This window comes from Peromyscus leucopus, chromosome 13 (assembly GCF_004664715.2).
Source record: "Peromyscus leucopus breed LL Stock chromosome 13, UCI_PerLeu_2.1, whole genome shotgun sequence".
Taxonomy (NCBI): domain Eukaryota; kingdom Metazoa; phylum Chordata; class Mammalia; order Rodentia; family Cricetidae; genus Peromyscus; species Peromyscus leucopus.
In genome coordinates, this window is record NC_051074.1 from 6,804,454 (window position 1) to 6,822,067 (window position 17,614).

A 17,614-nucleotide genomic window follows, 5' to 3' on the forward strand; every position below is an offset into this window, starting at 1 on the left:
GAGGTCTCCGACTCTGACCTTAAGAGTGGGTACTCCAGTGCATGGTGCTCCCGGTACTTAGCTCTTCATAAGAATACTGGGGGGGGGGACTGGAGAGTTGGCTCAGCAGTTAAGAGGACTAGTTGGTTTTGTTGAGGACCCAGATTCAGTTCCCAGCAACCCCATGGTGGCTCACAAACACCAGTAACTCCAGCTCCAGGTGATCCAATGCCCTCTTCTGACCTTCACAGGGGCCAGGCACACAAGAGGTGTATTTATATATACATATATGCAGACAAAACATTCATATACATAAAATAATATAGATCTTAACAAAAAACACCAAAAAAACCAAACCAACCAACCAAACAAAAACCCCCAAACACTAGAGGGCTGGCTGCCCAGCTGGAAGGGTGCTTGCCCAGCATGCATGAAGCCCTAGCCCTGGGTTCTGTCTTTAACACCACACACATGCATGTGGTGGTACACACCAGTGAGCCCTGGTTAGGGACTGGAGTCAGGAGAATCTGAAGTTCAAGGATATCCTTGAGTTTGAGGCTAGCCTGAGCTACGGAGACTATTTCAAAACTCTCTCTCTGTGTGTCTCTCTCTCTCTTTCTCTCTCTGTCTCTCTCTCTCTGTCTCTCTCTCTCTGTCTCTCTCTCTCTGTCTCTCTCTCTCTGTCTCTCTCTCTCTCTCTCTCTCTCTCTCTCTCTCTCTCTCTCTCTCTCTCTCTCTCTCCTGTTCTTCATCCATGCTATAAACAAGGCAGACATAACCAACTTTTACACTCACCCACAGCAGGGGTAACGAGGCACTGGTACTCAGGGCAGATCCGCACAGCCCCATCACTTCCGCACCATCATGGCCGCCTTCCTGCTATCGCTCTATAGTGCTCAGCTGTGGCAGAGGGTGTCCACACCCAGCCTGGGTCCTTTTTATTTGCCCCATTGCCTGACATTTTTAACTTTTGGCAACTTGCCTTGTTATTTTATTTAGTATAAATTCTTCAAATGGTATCCCTCAGGCAGAGAACATCCGTATTGAAATACTTGATGTTAACTTGGTCCATGTGCCTTAAAAAAATGCCATGCTAATGAATTCAGCAGCCAGAGTGTTTGAGAGTGACATTTTCCTACAGGCACACCAAGCTGGTTTTCTAACTTAAAATTTTTATTAGTTGAGTGGATAAAGAGATGCAGCAAAACTGTTTTACAGTGAGAGGTCAGTGCCAGTAATTAAAACTTTTTTCTTTTAAAAAAGTTCATATTTTTGATGTCTTTTCCATGGAGATGATGACTTATTATTTTCTAAGGACTCTTTAAATATGAACGAACCTTTCATCAGAGATGCCGCAAGCCCTCTCCTCAGTTTCTTGTGACTCTAATTTCTCTTACGGTGTTATTTTTCAACTGCTTGAGTTTTACACACTCAGTTATATCAGTCTGTTTTCTACATGATTTCTGCCTATGGCAACATGCTTCCAAAGTTATCCCCCACCCTTCTGATTATTAAATACTCTAGCAATGTCTTCTGCCAATTTGTGGTTTAACATTTTTACATGTAAATATTGAATGCAAGAGGAATTTATTTTGCAAGTCAAGGAAGGCTCGGGATGTCCTGAATCCTGCCACAGAGGGAGCCTGGCCGTCCCTTAACCTGCTGGTCCATCCTCCTTCCTTTGAAAGGAACCATCAGGATGACTGACTTCTAATTTGTGTCTGAATCGGCTTCTGAACACAGTATTCTACAGTTGGCCTCTGTGGTTTGAATCTCAGAACCACAGTTTATCAGCTGTGAGTTCGCCCTGCTTGCTCGATGGTCACAGGATTCGTTTGCACGTCTGTGCACAGCAGCCGGCACAGAACGTTTCCTCGTGTGTGAACATGCCACTACTGCGGCTGCCACCTGCCTGTTCTTTCTGTGATTCTGTGGCATCACCACCGGCACAGATTCTCTTACTCAGCCTTTATTTATTTATTTATTTATTTATTTATTTATTTATTTATTTATTTATTTATTTCCATGTGTTCTTGCATAAAAACTTGAAAATGTGTTAATCAATATAAAAATGACTTTGGTTTTGATTGAAATTGTACCAAGGGTGGGGATTAATAGAGAAAGCATGCTTCTCTTCTATTGAGTCTTCAGGGAAATGATCCAGCAATCTCTTTGTCTAACTAAGGCTTCTCTCAACTCCCCTGTAAAGTTTTACCCATGTGATTCTGGACAACTGGGTATCTGTCAATGATTTCATCTTGAGATTACTGCATTTCCTAGGAAGTAATTTCTATAATGTGAAATAATAAAATATTGCTTCAAGTACTTATAACTCTTCTGTTTTTAAATCTTATTGTATTTGTTCGAGTAACCAAGGAAATATTAACTAATAGATCTGAGAGACGTTATCTTAGAGCAAGGGAGGGCAGCCTGAGAGAGATGTGGAGATCATGAAAGAGCAGCCTGAGATGTGGGCAGACAGGGGAGAGCGGCCTGATATGTGGGCAGACAAGAGAGAGCAGCCTGGGATGTGGAGATCATGAGAGAGCGGCCTGGGGTGTGGAAGATGGGGGAGTGAACTGCAGGGGTCACAGACCTGATGCTGGGGATGGAAGAGGGATGGGGAGGTACCAGGAACCGGAACTCAGACTGTTAAGAACTGACAGAGAAAATGGCCTGATGTGTCATCACAGCTTTTCCATAACTGGACAGGAGAAAGAATGAACTGATCATGAAACAAATCAGAAAGGATATGTGAGACGATATTCACCCTGGGATATGTAAGTAACCATAAATCATGGAGACGTAACACACTGTAAATCCATTCACGTTCAAGTCTAAGGAAATGCGACTATGATTTGATCACCTCATACTTCTCATATATTCCTTTACCTGCTCTGGGGTCTTGTTGGAAAATATGATGGCTGAGCCCCCGTCTTCTACATTGGGGTAGTCTGGAAATGTACCCGTTAAATTCCTGCAGAGAGAAAGAATGTGAGTTGAAAGAGAATCGAGATGAATCTCTTTGGTAACGCTCTTACCAACCCACGTGGTTTAATATCAGTAAGTGACGGCTCTCCAGGGTGAGGACCCTGTGCTCAGGGCTGGGCAGGGTCCCTGAGACGCAGAGGAGTAGGGACAAGCAGCCTGAGGGTTCCTGCCTCTGGGGACATGTTAGTCTGAGGTGGACATCGCTCTCTTAGACAGGTTCTATTTTTCTTCCTCTGCCTTTTTTCCATTTTAATATTAAAATTCTTTGTGGTTTAGTTTCAACCAAGACAGAAGCACAAATCATTTCTTCCTGTTTAAAATGTAGGGTAAACACAGGACTCTGAAACTAAACAGAAGGGTGGAGTTGGACAAATGGCATGTCCAGCAAGTGTCTGAAACATTCACGCATGCTTCAGGAAGTCTGGGCCCCCATTTTTGATAGGGTCCAACAAGTATTTTTCCTGCAACCACAGAGAAAGAAGCCGGTGGAATTTAGTGTGGAGAATTACCAAAGGAGGATGTGGTCATTATTTTTAAGAGAAACTGACTTTGACATAAGCGTTACACTTACTCCATGTGTAGGAAAAATATACTAGCTGCTAGATCAGAGCCTTTCATTCCCAGAAGTAGAAAGCCCAAGGCTTGGAGGTGATGGCCACATTTAACTGCTTCCCAAACTCAAGGTCTTCTTTTCATGCTAAATGATTCTTGAGGACCTCTAAGGGTTTCTGTTTATGTGAGCTGCACAACTGATATTTACTCTATTAGACAACTAAAACTCAGAAAATTCTAAAATATGCATATTTTAGTTCACTTTAAAACAATAAACCTAAGCTGGGCTGTGGTGGTGCACGCCTTTAATCCCAGCACTTGGGAGGGAGAGGCAGGCGGATCTCTGTGAGTTCTAGGCCAGCCTAGGCTACAGAGTGAGATCCAGGAAAGGCTCCAAAGCTATACAGAGAAACCCTGTCTCAAACAACAACAACAATAATAATAAACCTATTATCAGAGGAAGAGATTAATCACTAATCCTATCCATCTTTGAACACTTCGAGCTACAAAACCCAGTTGCCTAGCAAGGTGTGCCCATGGTTGCAAATAGTGGCCCAAATGTCATGGGGGTAAAAACCTACCACGTTCTGATTGGATTTAAGGCCAGCGTCACAAGGCAGAACTCTTACCTGGCACCATTTTTTAGGCCAAGAACCTATAGCTAGACAGGTCATAGGCCCTAGGGAAGAACTTACTGCTATTATTCTGCTGAGTGGGGATAGTAGTGAACCAATTCCTAATGAGTTACCACTACACCCATAGGCGAGCACATTTCTCAACTATAGTCAGAGAAGCTTCTATTTGTAGTAGACGGTGATGGAGCTGGCTAGTTTTCTGTCAACTTGACACAAGTTAGAGTCATCAGAGAGGAGGGAACACCAATTGAGAAAATGTCTCTGTAAGATCAGGCTGTGAGCAGGCCTGTAGGGGATTTTCTTAATTAGTGATTGATTGAAGAAGGCCCAGCCTGCGTTGTATAAAAAAAAAAGCATGGTAAACAAGCCACGATGAACAAGCCAGTAAGCAGCACCCTTCCATGGCCTCTGCATCAGCTCCTGCTGCCAGGTTCTCGCCCTGTTTGACTTCCTGTCCTCACTTTCTTCAGTGACAGACTATGATGGGAAACATAAACCAAATTAACCCCATTTCCCCCAACTTGCTTTTGGTTAGGGTGTTTCATCACAGCAATAGTAACCTTAATTGGGACAGCGATAGACACAGAGACCCACACTGGGACTAAATGAAGACAATAAGAGACTGCAGAATGCTCAGCCCTAAATGGCACATTTAAATCATACTCCCACCCTCTCCAGGTTCAGGAATCACTGTGGAAGAGGGGGCTGAAAGAGGGTAAGATCTAGATGTAGCGGATGACTTCAAGGGAACAGCATCTTCTGGACACGATGGGACAGCTGCATTTACAGACGTACAGTGATTGTGACAGTATGCATCAGACCCATCAAGCCAGCCCAAACCCTAACATTGAGAGGGGACGTGGTCATGAAGACCACCCCTAGCCAAGGAGCTACTGGCAATAATAATAACTACCGGAAGAGGGAGAGTCAGATTTAAGAGTGTAGCCTCTGGTGGGTTGGTTATGCTCCAATGGAAGGTCACACATCCAAGGCAGCACAAAAGGCCTTGAGGCCAGCCTGGCTATAGAGTGTGTTCCAGGAAAGGCTCCAAAGCTATCGACAAAGTCAGGTGGGTAGGGAAGGGGGCATAGACCTTGGAAGAGTTGGGGAGGGGGTGGATATGATCAAAACACATTGTACAACATTCCCAAAAACTAAAACTAATAAGCAACAAACCAACAGACAAGAAACAACCAATCATATGTTTGCATAGATACAATTTTATGAGCAATAAGTAGTTTCCAAAGCCATAGACTGTTCAAGCCTATTAGAGTCTGGTTTAATGGAAGCCGGCTGGATGTGCCACTCTGCTTCCATGTTCCAATGTGCTGCACTACGTTGTGCTAAATTCAGGAAGGAAATCTGGCCTCAGGAACGACAGCTGAATGAGTGTAGTTGCCTCTAGCTGCTTGCCGTAAGGAATCAACCCTCTCAACGAACTTCCCCTCGTCACTACCTCGCTGGCCGGATGGACCTATGGGCTGCACTGGGAATGTCAGGCCTTTGCTCACTTAGAAGATGATCGTCCACTGGGTTCTTCAAGGCATTTCATCGCATGGTGAGATTCGATATGGATCATCAGTTTGACGGAATCTAGAATCTCCTAAGAGACAAGACTCTGGGTTGTTTTCCAGTTTCTAGGCTAGCTTAACTGAGGTGGGAGGACCCTCTCTAGATGTCGTTGGTACCATCCCAGGGGCTGTGACCCCAGACTGGATAAAAAGGAAAAGTAACAGCACCTGAGGCAGAGGAAGGCAGGTCTCTGTGAGTTCAAGGCTGGCCTCAAGGAAAGAGATTACAGACTGAGCAAGTTGTATTTAGAAACACACGTGTATGCATGCACATGCACATGCATGCACACACACACACACCACCACCACCACCACCACCACTGTCAACAACAACAACAACAATTAATGCAAAATGAGGCCATGAATTTGAAAGAGCAAGGAGGGGTAGATGGGAAGGTTTGGAGAGAGGAAAGGGAAGGGAGAAATGATCTAATTATTATCTCAAAAAAGTAAAGAAAAAAGTAGAGAAAGTACCAGCATTCATTCATTTCTACTTTCCAACTGCAGACGCAATGTGACCAGCTGCCTCATGTCCCCGCTCCCTGACTGCCCTGCCACCTCAGCCTGCACCTCAAACTGTGAGTTGTCACAATAGGAAAAGCAGGAAAATGCCAAGGACACCATTCATCAATACCGGGAAGTCTGAGACCCGGAAGCTCTCAGACTCAGGGTGAGGGCCCCCGGATTCACTTCTCAACCCGTCACTCAGTAGTTGCATTTGGAGTGGAGGTTGGAGCAGTCTTCCTAACATGCTCACTAACAAGACTTCTGCAGACCCCTCCGCAAGGGACACCATCATATGACTCTCTCCTTGGATTGCTGAACTTGAATTTTTTAGGGATCATGACAAATTTAGTCTCTCTCTCTCTCTCTCTCTCTCTCTCTCTCTCTCTCTCTCTCTCTCTCTCTCTCTCTCACACACACACACACACACACACACACACACATTTCATTGTATGCATATATGTGTGTCTGTGTGAGCATATGCTGTGTGGGTGTCAGAGGCATTAGCCATCCTGCAGCTGGAGTTACAGGAGGTTGTGAGCCTCCTGAGGTGGGTGCTGGGAATTGAACTCAGGTCCTTTGGAAGAGCAATACATGCTCCTAACCTTAATGGCTGAGCCATCTCTCCAGCCTCATGACTTACACTTCCCCCCAAAAAACCCAAATTCACATGATCCCATTTTGCACATTACTTCTTAATTTTAGAATGTATCAATTTTCACAGCAAAAGTTTATATTAAAATTCCATGGTAATTTTTATAAAATAATATTAAATATATTTATATTTATTAATGATGGTACTTTATGTCTTGTGTGTCCCTGAGCATTCCAAGCTTTGGGATAAGCTCCCATGGGTGTGTGAGCTGCTGATGGTCTTTAAGATGGAACAGCGAATGTTATTTAGGCTTCCATGGTAATTTTGGCATTGTTTATGGGACTTGATAGCTGTGACTGCAGGGGATGCCCTTCTGGAGCCTCCCAGAAGGAACTGAAGACCCCAAATTATACAGTGTCACGACCCCAAATTATACAGTGTCAGCACCAAGATGCTTTTGATTAAGAATGGGACACAAAGTATCTGTCTTGGGGACTCCTATGCCTCTGCTCTCGACACACACTCTCCCCACGGTCTTGGGTCCTATGGATGGTGGACCCCTGAACACCGGGACACATACAGTTACACTACCCATGGGACTGAGAATCAATAGGCACGTAACTGTGCTTCACCTGAGAGCACTGAGTGTGGGACCTTTTCAGTGATGGGCACTTGCATCTTTACAAGCTCCTATAGCCAGGTACTCCACCCGACAGTGAGCCACCACCTTCCTGTCACCTCCTTCACACATGCTTCTGTCCCTAAGGGCTTGGCTTTGTTCGGTAGTCTCCGGCCTTCTCAGGGGCCACTCTTCTTGAGGTTCCTTCTCCCTCAGTCTCCCATACTTCATCTGCTCCCCCCCTTCCCCCTCCCCTCGTCATCTGCCGTCCGTGAATCCTGCACCCCTCCGTCGGCATGCTCACTTCTCTTAGCTCTCACCCCGTGAACTCAGCTGGGAGAACTGTTCACACGCACCGCCCCGTTAAGAGAGCTCTCTCGGGTGTGGAGTGTTGAGCTGTGACCCTGCCCCTGCCGATGGTTACGTTGAAACTCTAACCTCAGCACCTCAGCTATGGCCTTGTTGGAAAGGAGATCCTTGCAGCTGTGCTTGCTTAAGACAAGGCTCCACCTCACGGTCCCCAGAAAGAACCAACCTGCTGACCCTCTGGGCTTCCTGCCCAGCACCCAGACAATGCATTCCTGCTGCTCGGCCACCCAGATTTAGGACATAATTATGGCAGCTGGGGCCCAGCATCCTAGTATACAGCTTATGGCCTAGCATTGCTGTTTTCTAAAGGGCATTCCATCATGATGCTGTGTCTTAGGGTTTTTATTGCTGTGATTAAACACCATGATTGTATGCAACTTGAGGAGGAAAGAGTTTATTTTATATTATGGTTCCGTATTATGGTCCATCACTGAGGTAAGCCAGGGCAGGACCTCAACCAGGGCAGGAACCTGGAGGCAGGAGCTGATGCAGAGGCCATGGAGGAGTGCTGCTTACTGGCTTGCTCCTCATGGCTTGCTCAGTCTGCTTTCTTACAGCACCCAGGACCACCAGCCCAGGGATGGCTCCACCCACACTGATCTAGGCCCTTCCACAATAATCATCAATCAAGAAAATGTACCACAGGTTTGCCCACAGGCCAATCTGGTGGAATATTTTCTAAATTGAAGTTCCTTCTTCCCAAATAACTCTGGCTTGTGTGAAGTTGACATAAAACTAGCCAAGCACATGCTTTTTTGCAGTTGGAAGGCAAAGCCTTATTTCTTGAAAGGTTCTCTTGCTTCAGTTCCCAGTGTCCCCCCCCCCATTCCCGAGGGTCTTCCTCTCTCACTGAATACCTTCTTTCCTCCATAGAGACAGCTGGACACATACAGGATGGGCACAGTTCCTGTTCCCTTCTTGGCGGGGATCCTCTGTGGGCTCTCCTTTCTCACACCGATCTCTGCAACCCAATCCTCTCTTTTGGGTCCTTTTCCCACCTTTATCTACGTGTGTCTGTGTGAGCATATGCTATGTGTGGGTGCTGCAGAAGCCAGAGGTCTTAGGTCTCTTGTAGCTGGAGTTACAGGAGGTTGTGAGCCACCTGAGGTGGGTCCTGGGGATTGAACTCAGGTCCTTTGGAAGAGCAATACATGCTCCTAACCTTAATGGCTGAGCCATCTCTCCAGCCTTGTAACTTACACTCCCCCCACCCAAATTCACATGATCCCATTTTGCCTCAGTTTCCAGTGTTCTGTACCCACCCCTTACCTTGAGCTCAGGGCTCAATCTTAGGGCCCCCTGTTCTCTGTCTGTTCACCCTCACAGCCTGGGGTCTCACCCAGCTCACAGCTTGACTCACCCCCCACATGCTCAGCTCCTTAATGGCATCTCCAGTTTTTGCTTCTCCCTGGCTTCACTTTTCCCCGGCTCTCACCTCTCCCTGGTACTGACCCAATCTAGCTGCCCACCCAACACCAAGGAACACAGAAGCTCTGAGATGTGTCTGCAGCCCAAGTCTTCTTGCCACTCTGACCCCCGAAACTCCTCCTACTACTGTAGAGAATAGACACTTTGTTTCAGTCATTCCAGGGAGTGCTCCCAGGAGCACGGCCCGGAGTCATCCTCAGCTGTCTCTTTTCCAATGGTTCCACCTTCCCAGCATGTGTTGAGGGTGACTGGTACACACCACTGCACTAGACCCAGGACACTGTCACCAAGCGCTTGCTTACACCAGGAGCTGGCCTCTTCTTACTGTTCTGTGGCCACCTGGGGTAGGTGGCAGGTGAGTGACCCCTTTAAAACATGAGTCATAGTGCGTCACTTCTTTGCTCAAAGCTCATCTATCCTCTCCAAACTTTTGTCCATATCATTAGGTTAAGCTTTGCTCCAGCTCTCTTGGGACAATTGATCCAAGGGCCCCTTTTATTCTTAAGGGGCCTTAAGCTGTCCTAGTTCGGGACTTAAGTTACCTTGTTTCTCCAGTGACCCTGACCGCACGTGATGCTGCACTCAGCCTCCCTCACCCTGTCTCCTATACTGTTTCCTGCATGTCTAGCTCTGATGGATTTGGCTACCTTCTGATTCCTTCCTTCACTTTAAATCTGCTCAAATGTCATAGCATCAGACAGGCCCTGCCTAATCACACCATATGGCATAAACTGACCAAATATAATATTTTCTCTCTCATTTTAAAAAAAGATCGGGTAGAGGCACCTATCTGTGGAATTGTGTTGAGGGTGGTAACCTGGGTCTCTCTCTCTCTTTCTCTCTCTCTGCAGTCTGGAAAATAGTTTAATAAAGGCAAGAACCTGTTCTATTTAAAATGAACTTTGAGGCAGAATTTTCCACACAGCTCCGAGATGTTCAATATGTTGAGATTATGCATAATTATTAAAATTACAGCTTTCCCTCGGCTATGATTCTAAAGCCTTGATTATCTTTAAACTTGCACCATCTTGCTGACACACAGCGGGTAGCAAGCTAGAATGCCATTCCCGAATTCTGTCTCCTCCCCGCCTCCCCACCCTTTTCCATTCACGCTGAAATTGCTGGGCAGGCATGGTCAGAGAAAGACTCTCCATGTGGGCATCAGAGCCTCCAGGGGAGACAAACGACACAGAAAGCTTTGTGGGGATAGCCAGAGCCGCCTGCATGGGACCTACCAGCTCACCCGTGTCTACAGAACAAAGCGGGGTTGGGGTGGGAGGGAGACGGGAGGGAGAAGTAGGGAGGCGAAGGGGAAAGGCAGCTATGTGGACAGAAAGCTTGCAATAGGTGCTGTCTTGGTAGAGCAAATCTACAGAAGCTGTGAACCAGTTGTTGACATTACAAGCAAACACTGGTGTATTTTATTAGGAAGGACATTTTCTACAGCAAACTTTGCGGGGTATTTATGTATTGCATGTGCATGTTCACAAGTGTGCATGTGTGTACTCACGCATGTGGAGGCTGGAGGACAACCTTAGCTGTTGTTACAGGGTCTCCCACTGGCCTGGAACTCACCGAGTAGGGTGGCCGGCCAGCAAGCCCCAGCAAATCTCCTGTCTACCTTTCCCACCGGCTTGTCTGTTTCTCGGGCTCTGGGGGTCAAAGTCAGGTTCCCGAGCTCGCAAGGGGCAAATAACTTTACTGAGTGAATTATCTCCCCAGCCCATGATATTTAACTTTTAATCAAGACAAATACTAATTTCCAACAAGAAAACTTTTAGTTATTCCTGAACATGTTTCCTGAAAAGTACTGAGAAAATGAAAACACTCAATTTTAGAGATGACTTAATATTTTTAGCAGAATGAATGTCACCTCCCCATCACTAAGTGATTAATCACCCCTAGAATGTGGAGAGACAAAACCCCAGAGAGCAAGCGTGCCATCCCAGGGAGCCAGGAGCTCATCGGTGCTGGCGGCCACCAGACTCCAGCTTTGTGAGCTGGGGTGTCCTGGAGCACCACCGAGGTGGGGAAAGCTCTGGAGAGCAGCGTTTGACATTTCCTTTGCTTCTCCTGGGATCAGTCACGGGCTTGACTCTGAATGCTTTCATCCCAACCTCTCCAACCCCACTGCTCCTCCACTGCGGCTGTGGCCTTAGGACCTGGCTTTCATTCCCCTGTCTCGGCGCTCTCAGATGTGGCAGTGTCGTCCTGAGCCTGCCTCGGTATCAGACAAGAACCCCGGCCAGACACCATGGAGCCCAGTACTGCCTCCAGTTCAGCTAGGGCCAGTGGGTCTGTCAGCATCGCTCTTCCGACAGGGCATTTTCTACCTTATTTGTGAAGCATTTACCTGGCTTCTGAGAGACTCAGACAATACATACTGTTGCCCTGTCCTTCTGTGCATTAAAGACCACACTCCTGTACCTCTCAGCTCCGAGGCAGAGGTTACACTGGACTCCTGTGGGGAGGCAGCAGCCAGCCTTTCCTGCCTTGCCCTGCTCTGCCCAGACCCACCCAGCCCACCTCAGCCACGTTAGCTTACAGCCTGTGGGCATCTAGGCTAACAACAGCCTGTTCCTCAAGTCGGATGTTCTGTGTGCAAGGGACACTTTGCTGGAGCTAAGTTCTCACGGTTTTAAGCAGAGGGAACAGAGCTGTGCTACACAGTCACCACATTCTTCCTCCCATTGAGTGTTTGCAGGATGCTGGAAATGCGCTCAACACCCGTCAGTTCCTGAAGTGATGATACAGCTCCTAGCGGGAAAGACCCGGCAACGGGACGATCACCCCTCCTTGCTTTTGTTTAAGAGCAAAGGGGACAACAGGTGATCCCCTGCCCGTGTGTCTTCAGGGCCTGGGGACAGGTGAAGGCCTGGGAGTGGGCTGGAGCAGGGCTGCTGAGTCCTTGAATCCGCTTCACTATTGATTTCTTCAGCACAGCAAGTAGGAACGATGTATCAAACGCAACAAAGCACAGAGCAAAACAATTTGTAATCACAGCAACTGTCATACTCGGCTGGTTTCTCTCCTTTTGTAGAGTCTTAATACTGAATAGGCCTCATAATTTTTTGCAGTGGGTTTGCCCAATTTTATTTTATAATATTTACGCTTCTGTGGCGTCTTTCCCAGGACATTAAATTCTCCGTTTCTGTTACCAGCCAGCTCTAACAATGTAGTTACCGTAACTGTATTTTTATGTTCTGGCTCCCTTTTAAAAATGCATTTATCAGAAATTACTCATCCCATATACGTCTGTCAGCTCCCGGGCCGCCCTCTTAGTCCACTGATCTACATTTATGCTTTCTTATTAGCACTAAGCAGCTCTTATTTTTCTTTATAATGTACTTTAGAATACATGGCCATTTGTTCTTCCTCGTTGTTCTTAGATCTTATTTCAATCCTAATGACTTTAATAATTATATTTCCTGTTCCACAAATAATCCTGTTGGGATTTTAATTGAAACTGTTTTATCCCTATAAATCTCCTGGGGTCAATTCATCGTCTTTCCATTCAGCCGGCAGCAGAGTCCATCTCTCTGTCTATTCCAGTGATTCTTCTGTCTCTTCACCGCCCACTCTCATCTCACATAGGGCTGATGTTTCCCTTGCATCGTCGTCCATCATTATTTAACGGTATAGTTCCCCATTCTCCGTAAGACATTGATTCTCGTTATTTCCCCTTGGTACTATCCTGGTTATCAACTCTCATTCATATCATGGCAGCAGTTATGGGTAGGGACAAAGGTTGTGCCCAATGTCTGTGAAGTGTGTCTCTCTTGAGGACACAGCATCTTTGACTCACCCATTCATCCTGCATCTGTTCATTTACAATATGCTCATTGAGTACGTGTGGTGTGCTAGACAGTGCCTATGGCTCTGAGAAAAATCCTCAGGTAGAAGATATAACAGTCTCTCTACACCTAGCTTACATCTTGCCACACTTAAACTACATGCCATTACAGTTTATGCCCCTGCTCCCATGCCTTGCCTTTTCAGATGAGAAGGGGACATTTAACTTGATCAAATGCTTTCTCTCTGCACAAGCAGAGGTGATAATATGACTTCATTCACGTCCAACTTCCCTACCATGTAACTGTATTTGTAAGGACGGATACTAGCATTCTAATTGTACATCTACTGGAAAGGGCCAAAGTGCTTTCTGAAATAACTGAATGAATCACAGAAATTCTGGAAGTACGAACCTGTGGGAAATGAGCAATCAAAACAAAACAGGATGTCATGGACTCCGCAGCAGCCCATTCAATCCTGCAGGGTAAGAAACAATATGAGTCCAGCCCACTCCCTGCCCCTTCACCAACACCTGGAGAATGAAACACAGAACACTAGAGACAATTCTGAGAGCATAAAAGCCCGGGCAGGCTCTCCTGAGCTAGGGTTCCCTGCGAGGGGGAAGCCGCACAGCCTCTGACAAAAGGGCATTCCTGGGTGCCCGAGAGCCCAGGATGTACTTGACAACAGCACAGGATGTCACACTTGCATTTTGGGCCCTCGACAGGACTGTTAGGATATTGTTTATGTGTCTATGCATGTGTGTGTGTGTATATGTGTGCTCGTGCGCACGAGCACGTATGCATATGTGTGTGTATATGTATGCAGTGCATGTGTGCATGCATATGCATGTCTATATGTGTGTGTGTATGTTTGTGATCATATGTATGCATGGGTTTGTGCATGTATGAGTATATGTGTGTATGTGTATACACGTGTGTGGGGTGTTCGTAGGTGTGTATGCGTGTGTGTGTGTGTGTGTGTGTGTGTGTGTGTGTGTGTGTGTACTGGGGATTGTACCCAGAAGCATGGTTGTATGTATGTTAAAACATACATCTCTATAACTGAGCTACATCCTCAATTTTAAAATATTTATATTTTTTAAATCTTGAGACCAGGTCTTGCTAAATTGCCCAGGTTGGCCTTGAACTCACTCTGTAGCCTGGATAGGTCTTGATTTTCTGATCCTCTGGTTTCAGCCTCCCGAGTAGCTTCCCAGGTCTGTGCCATCAGAATCCTCTCTGCTTTAGGATTTTAAAGGACAGTTACCCACCGGGTGTGGTAACATCTCTTGTAATAGCAGCGGGGAGACAGAGGCAGACAAGCGCACGGCCCGGGTAGATGCCAGTAAATTGCATTTACAATAAAGCTTCACACTAGATCAGGGAGCAGCTGGGAGACTAGAAGTATGATAAACAGGATTTTACTGGAAATGGGGAAAGCTGTGTGGTAGTTGCCGCTAGCCACTCCTGTGATGGGGTAAAGTAGGAAATCCCCTCGGAGTGGCCTGGACTGCCTCAGCAGATCAGGCCCTCGGCCCCGCCCCCAGGCAAGTCTGGCTATCTGAGTTCCATCCCTGGAACCCATGGGAAGGTAGGAGAGAGCTCACGCCACAGAATTGTCCTCCAACCTCTACCTACGTGCTATGGCATGCGCACACACATATCATAATAATAATGATAAATTAAAAAATCTCCATGGGGACCAGGGCATTTCTGTCTCTGCAAAAACCTTAGCTTTGTTATTTTAAAAATAGGAACCTTGTGCCCAAGAAACAATTTTTTTTTTTTAATTTTCTCTGACTTCAGGAAACTCTACTACTTACATGTGACAAATGATGGGGGCCTTGCTAACTTCTTATAAAATTTATTTAGTGACTAATGTTGTCTTTCTCACTAAAAATACGGTGGAAGTGGAGGGCTGTTTTCCTGCTCCTTTATCTGAACACGCTGAAGGGGAAACACTCCGGTCTCATATTTTTCTGTTAACAAACGGTAGGTGTGGTGCGCTTGGTCAAGTTAGGGCCTATTAAAAATTTATGGATATTGTCAAAAATTCTCATACAAATGTGCAAATGGCCAGTCTGGACTTCACAGTGATTTAGAAAGCAGAACTCCTCAAATGATAAATTTCCCCCCGAGGCCCGACACCAGGCTTCGACGGGTCTCACCGTCTCAGACACACAGGACAGAGATTTATCTGTGTTTCATCAAGTATGAAAAATATATGGATGGAGGGGTTTCCGGCCGATCCCCCCCAGTCATCCAGCCACCTCCATTAATGTCAGCAGCCCCATAAATTTCTCCCAAGTTCTAAAGCAAGCAGCTTGTGCCTCTGCACAGAAGCCTCTGAAGGTGTCACTTGCTGCCATAAATTCGCAGACACTCAATAAAGGCAATGGACTGCACATGGACTTGATTACATGGCCTCCTTGGGACACCGAGTAGGCCTGTGCTCACAGGAGAGCAAGAGAGCCCTGCGCACCCAGTCTCTTCATCCCCTAGAGCCAGATAAGAGAGTCGGTCTATTCATAGATGCCTTGCTTATTAGTGGATGTTATTAGCTGGTTCCAGTCTAGACCAAGGCTTCCTTCTTGGCCCAAGAGTATTGTCTTGAATTCTGCTCATGTTTGAACGTGACAAGCACACCCCCACATCCAGCCAGCCTGCCCTTCCCTTTACAATTTCATTAAAAGAAACAATTCCTTAGGGATGATATGAGAACCTATGTTGGTTTGCTCCTCTGTTGACAAAGTGACAAGTAGATCTTGTTTCTACTTTCCTATCCCAAATGCCATTTATGGAGGAGAATTAATGCTCAGGACAGAGCTGCTCCTGTCGGGATAACAGCAAAGGCCTTTCTTCGCTGTTATCCTTTCCCATCGAGCAAGGCTCAAAACCCAGCCAGCGTCTCCCCCGGCCCTTCCTCAGAAGGAGCTTCATCTTCCCATCCTTTCTCAATCCTCTGTCCTTGTTCAATCACGTGGCAAGGAGTGTCACTATATTTAGAAAACACAAAGGTGTGGCTGTTTCTGTCCTACAGTGTTTACACAAAACCATGGCTCTTCTGTCTGTTCAGAACCAGAAGTCCCTGAGTGCAAAGACCCACGTGTGATCCTGTCACCACAGTGTTACACACACTGCAGCAGAAATGCTTGGATGTGAGTCTTTAATCCACGTCTAAGCCTAAGACAAGCTTTCATTTCTTGGGTGGTGTTGGAGATAGAAGATCCAGCAGGGGCAGCTAGTGCCAACCTTGATTCTGTGAGGTCACTGTCACGGAGATGGCTGTTCTGTCCTTGCACTCTGTGGTGCACACTGAGAATGCAGAGGGACCAAGACAAAGGAAACTGGCACACTGCATTTGCTGAAGAGCCTAGTGTCTTTCAGCTCTGGTACCTGGACCGGGAACCACGAGAGCCCCTGGGTGCTGGGAAGAGCCTAGTGTCCGTCTTTCAGCTCTGGTACCTGAACCACAAGAGCCCCTGGGTACTCTTAATTTAATTTACTGTGATGAGCCACATCAAAACCTACACTTTCACATGGGTTATGTGCCTGTCCTCAAGGCCTCAGTGAATAGTGCCAGGACCGCGAGTTCTTACCCATCCTTTCTTGCGTGCCCTGCCCAACTGCATACATTTTCCATGAAAGCCATGGCAGGGAGGAGGTTCATTTGGCTTCTTATTCAAGCAACCCACACGTGTGTCTGCATCTCCTCTGCTGACTGTAGTGGTTTTGAAAATTCACTGAATGTGTAATTACACAAAGAATTCACAATAATGAGCCCTCGACTCGTCTCTCCATGTGTGACCACCCTGTCTTCCTTAAACTTCTGTCTCATTTTGAATATAACTCAGAGTTCCTGCAGAACATGTAGAAAATGTGAAGGAAAAAATCAAATATAGCTCGGATCCCAACCACCTGGAGGGTACCTGACAGGGGCAGGCTGGTGGCTTCTTTTGATGTCATTGAAAGTTCTCGGAGGGAAGCTCTGCCCTTTCCCCGGACACTACCCTGGGTCTACACAATGCCCACATCTCTAAAGGTCTCTCCCTGGCATCTTTATTCTCCATCTGCTAGTCACTAGGTGGACTTTGAGCCAAGCTGCCCAGCTTCCGTAAGTCTACGATGTCTTCTGTGAAATAACTATGGCAAGCCACAGCCAGCTTTCTCAAATCCCTGGATTCTCCTCCCTCTCTTCCCTCCTCACCCCCTTCTTCCTCTCTCTGTGGCTCCCTCTTTTCCTCTTAACTACATTGCATGAACACATGAAGCAGCCGAGGGAAGAGGAGGAATCAGGAGCAAAGACCTGGGCTCCCAGGAGGTACCTAATGAGCCCGACCGCTGTGAGCACTATTGTGATTTGAAGAAGAAATGCTCTCACAGGCTCCTGTCTTTGAACACTCAGTTTCCACATGTGGTGCTGTTTTGGAAGGCTGTAGAATCTTTAAAAGGTGGTGCATCATGGGAGGAAGTAGTCACTAGGTATGAACTTGAGGCTTGATAGCCTGGCCCTACTTCCTGCCGTTCTCTACTTCCTGCCTGTAAACTCCCTCACTCTTCCGCCCCCACGCCTTTGC

At 46.7% G+C, this 17,614-nt stretch overlaps 1 protein-coding gene across 1 annotated transcript in view; it reads right to left on the minus strand.

Moving 5' to 3' along the window:
• The window catches only part of Iqca1 (IQ motif containing with AAA domain 1), a 128,366-nt gene that overhangs the window by 75,088 nt on the left and 35,664 nt on the right, over positions 1–17,614 (minus strand). The window contains exon 7 of the mRNA XM_028880381.2: positions 2,872–2,956. Coding sequence (XP_028736214.1) covers positions 2,872–2,956 — 85 coding nt within the window. The remainder of the gene's footprint in view (positions 1–2,871; positions 2,957–17,614) is intronic.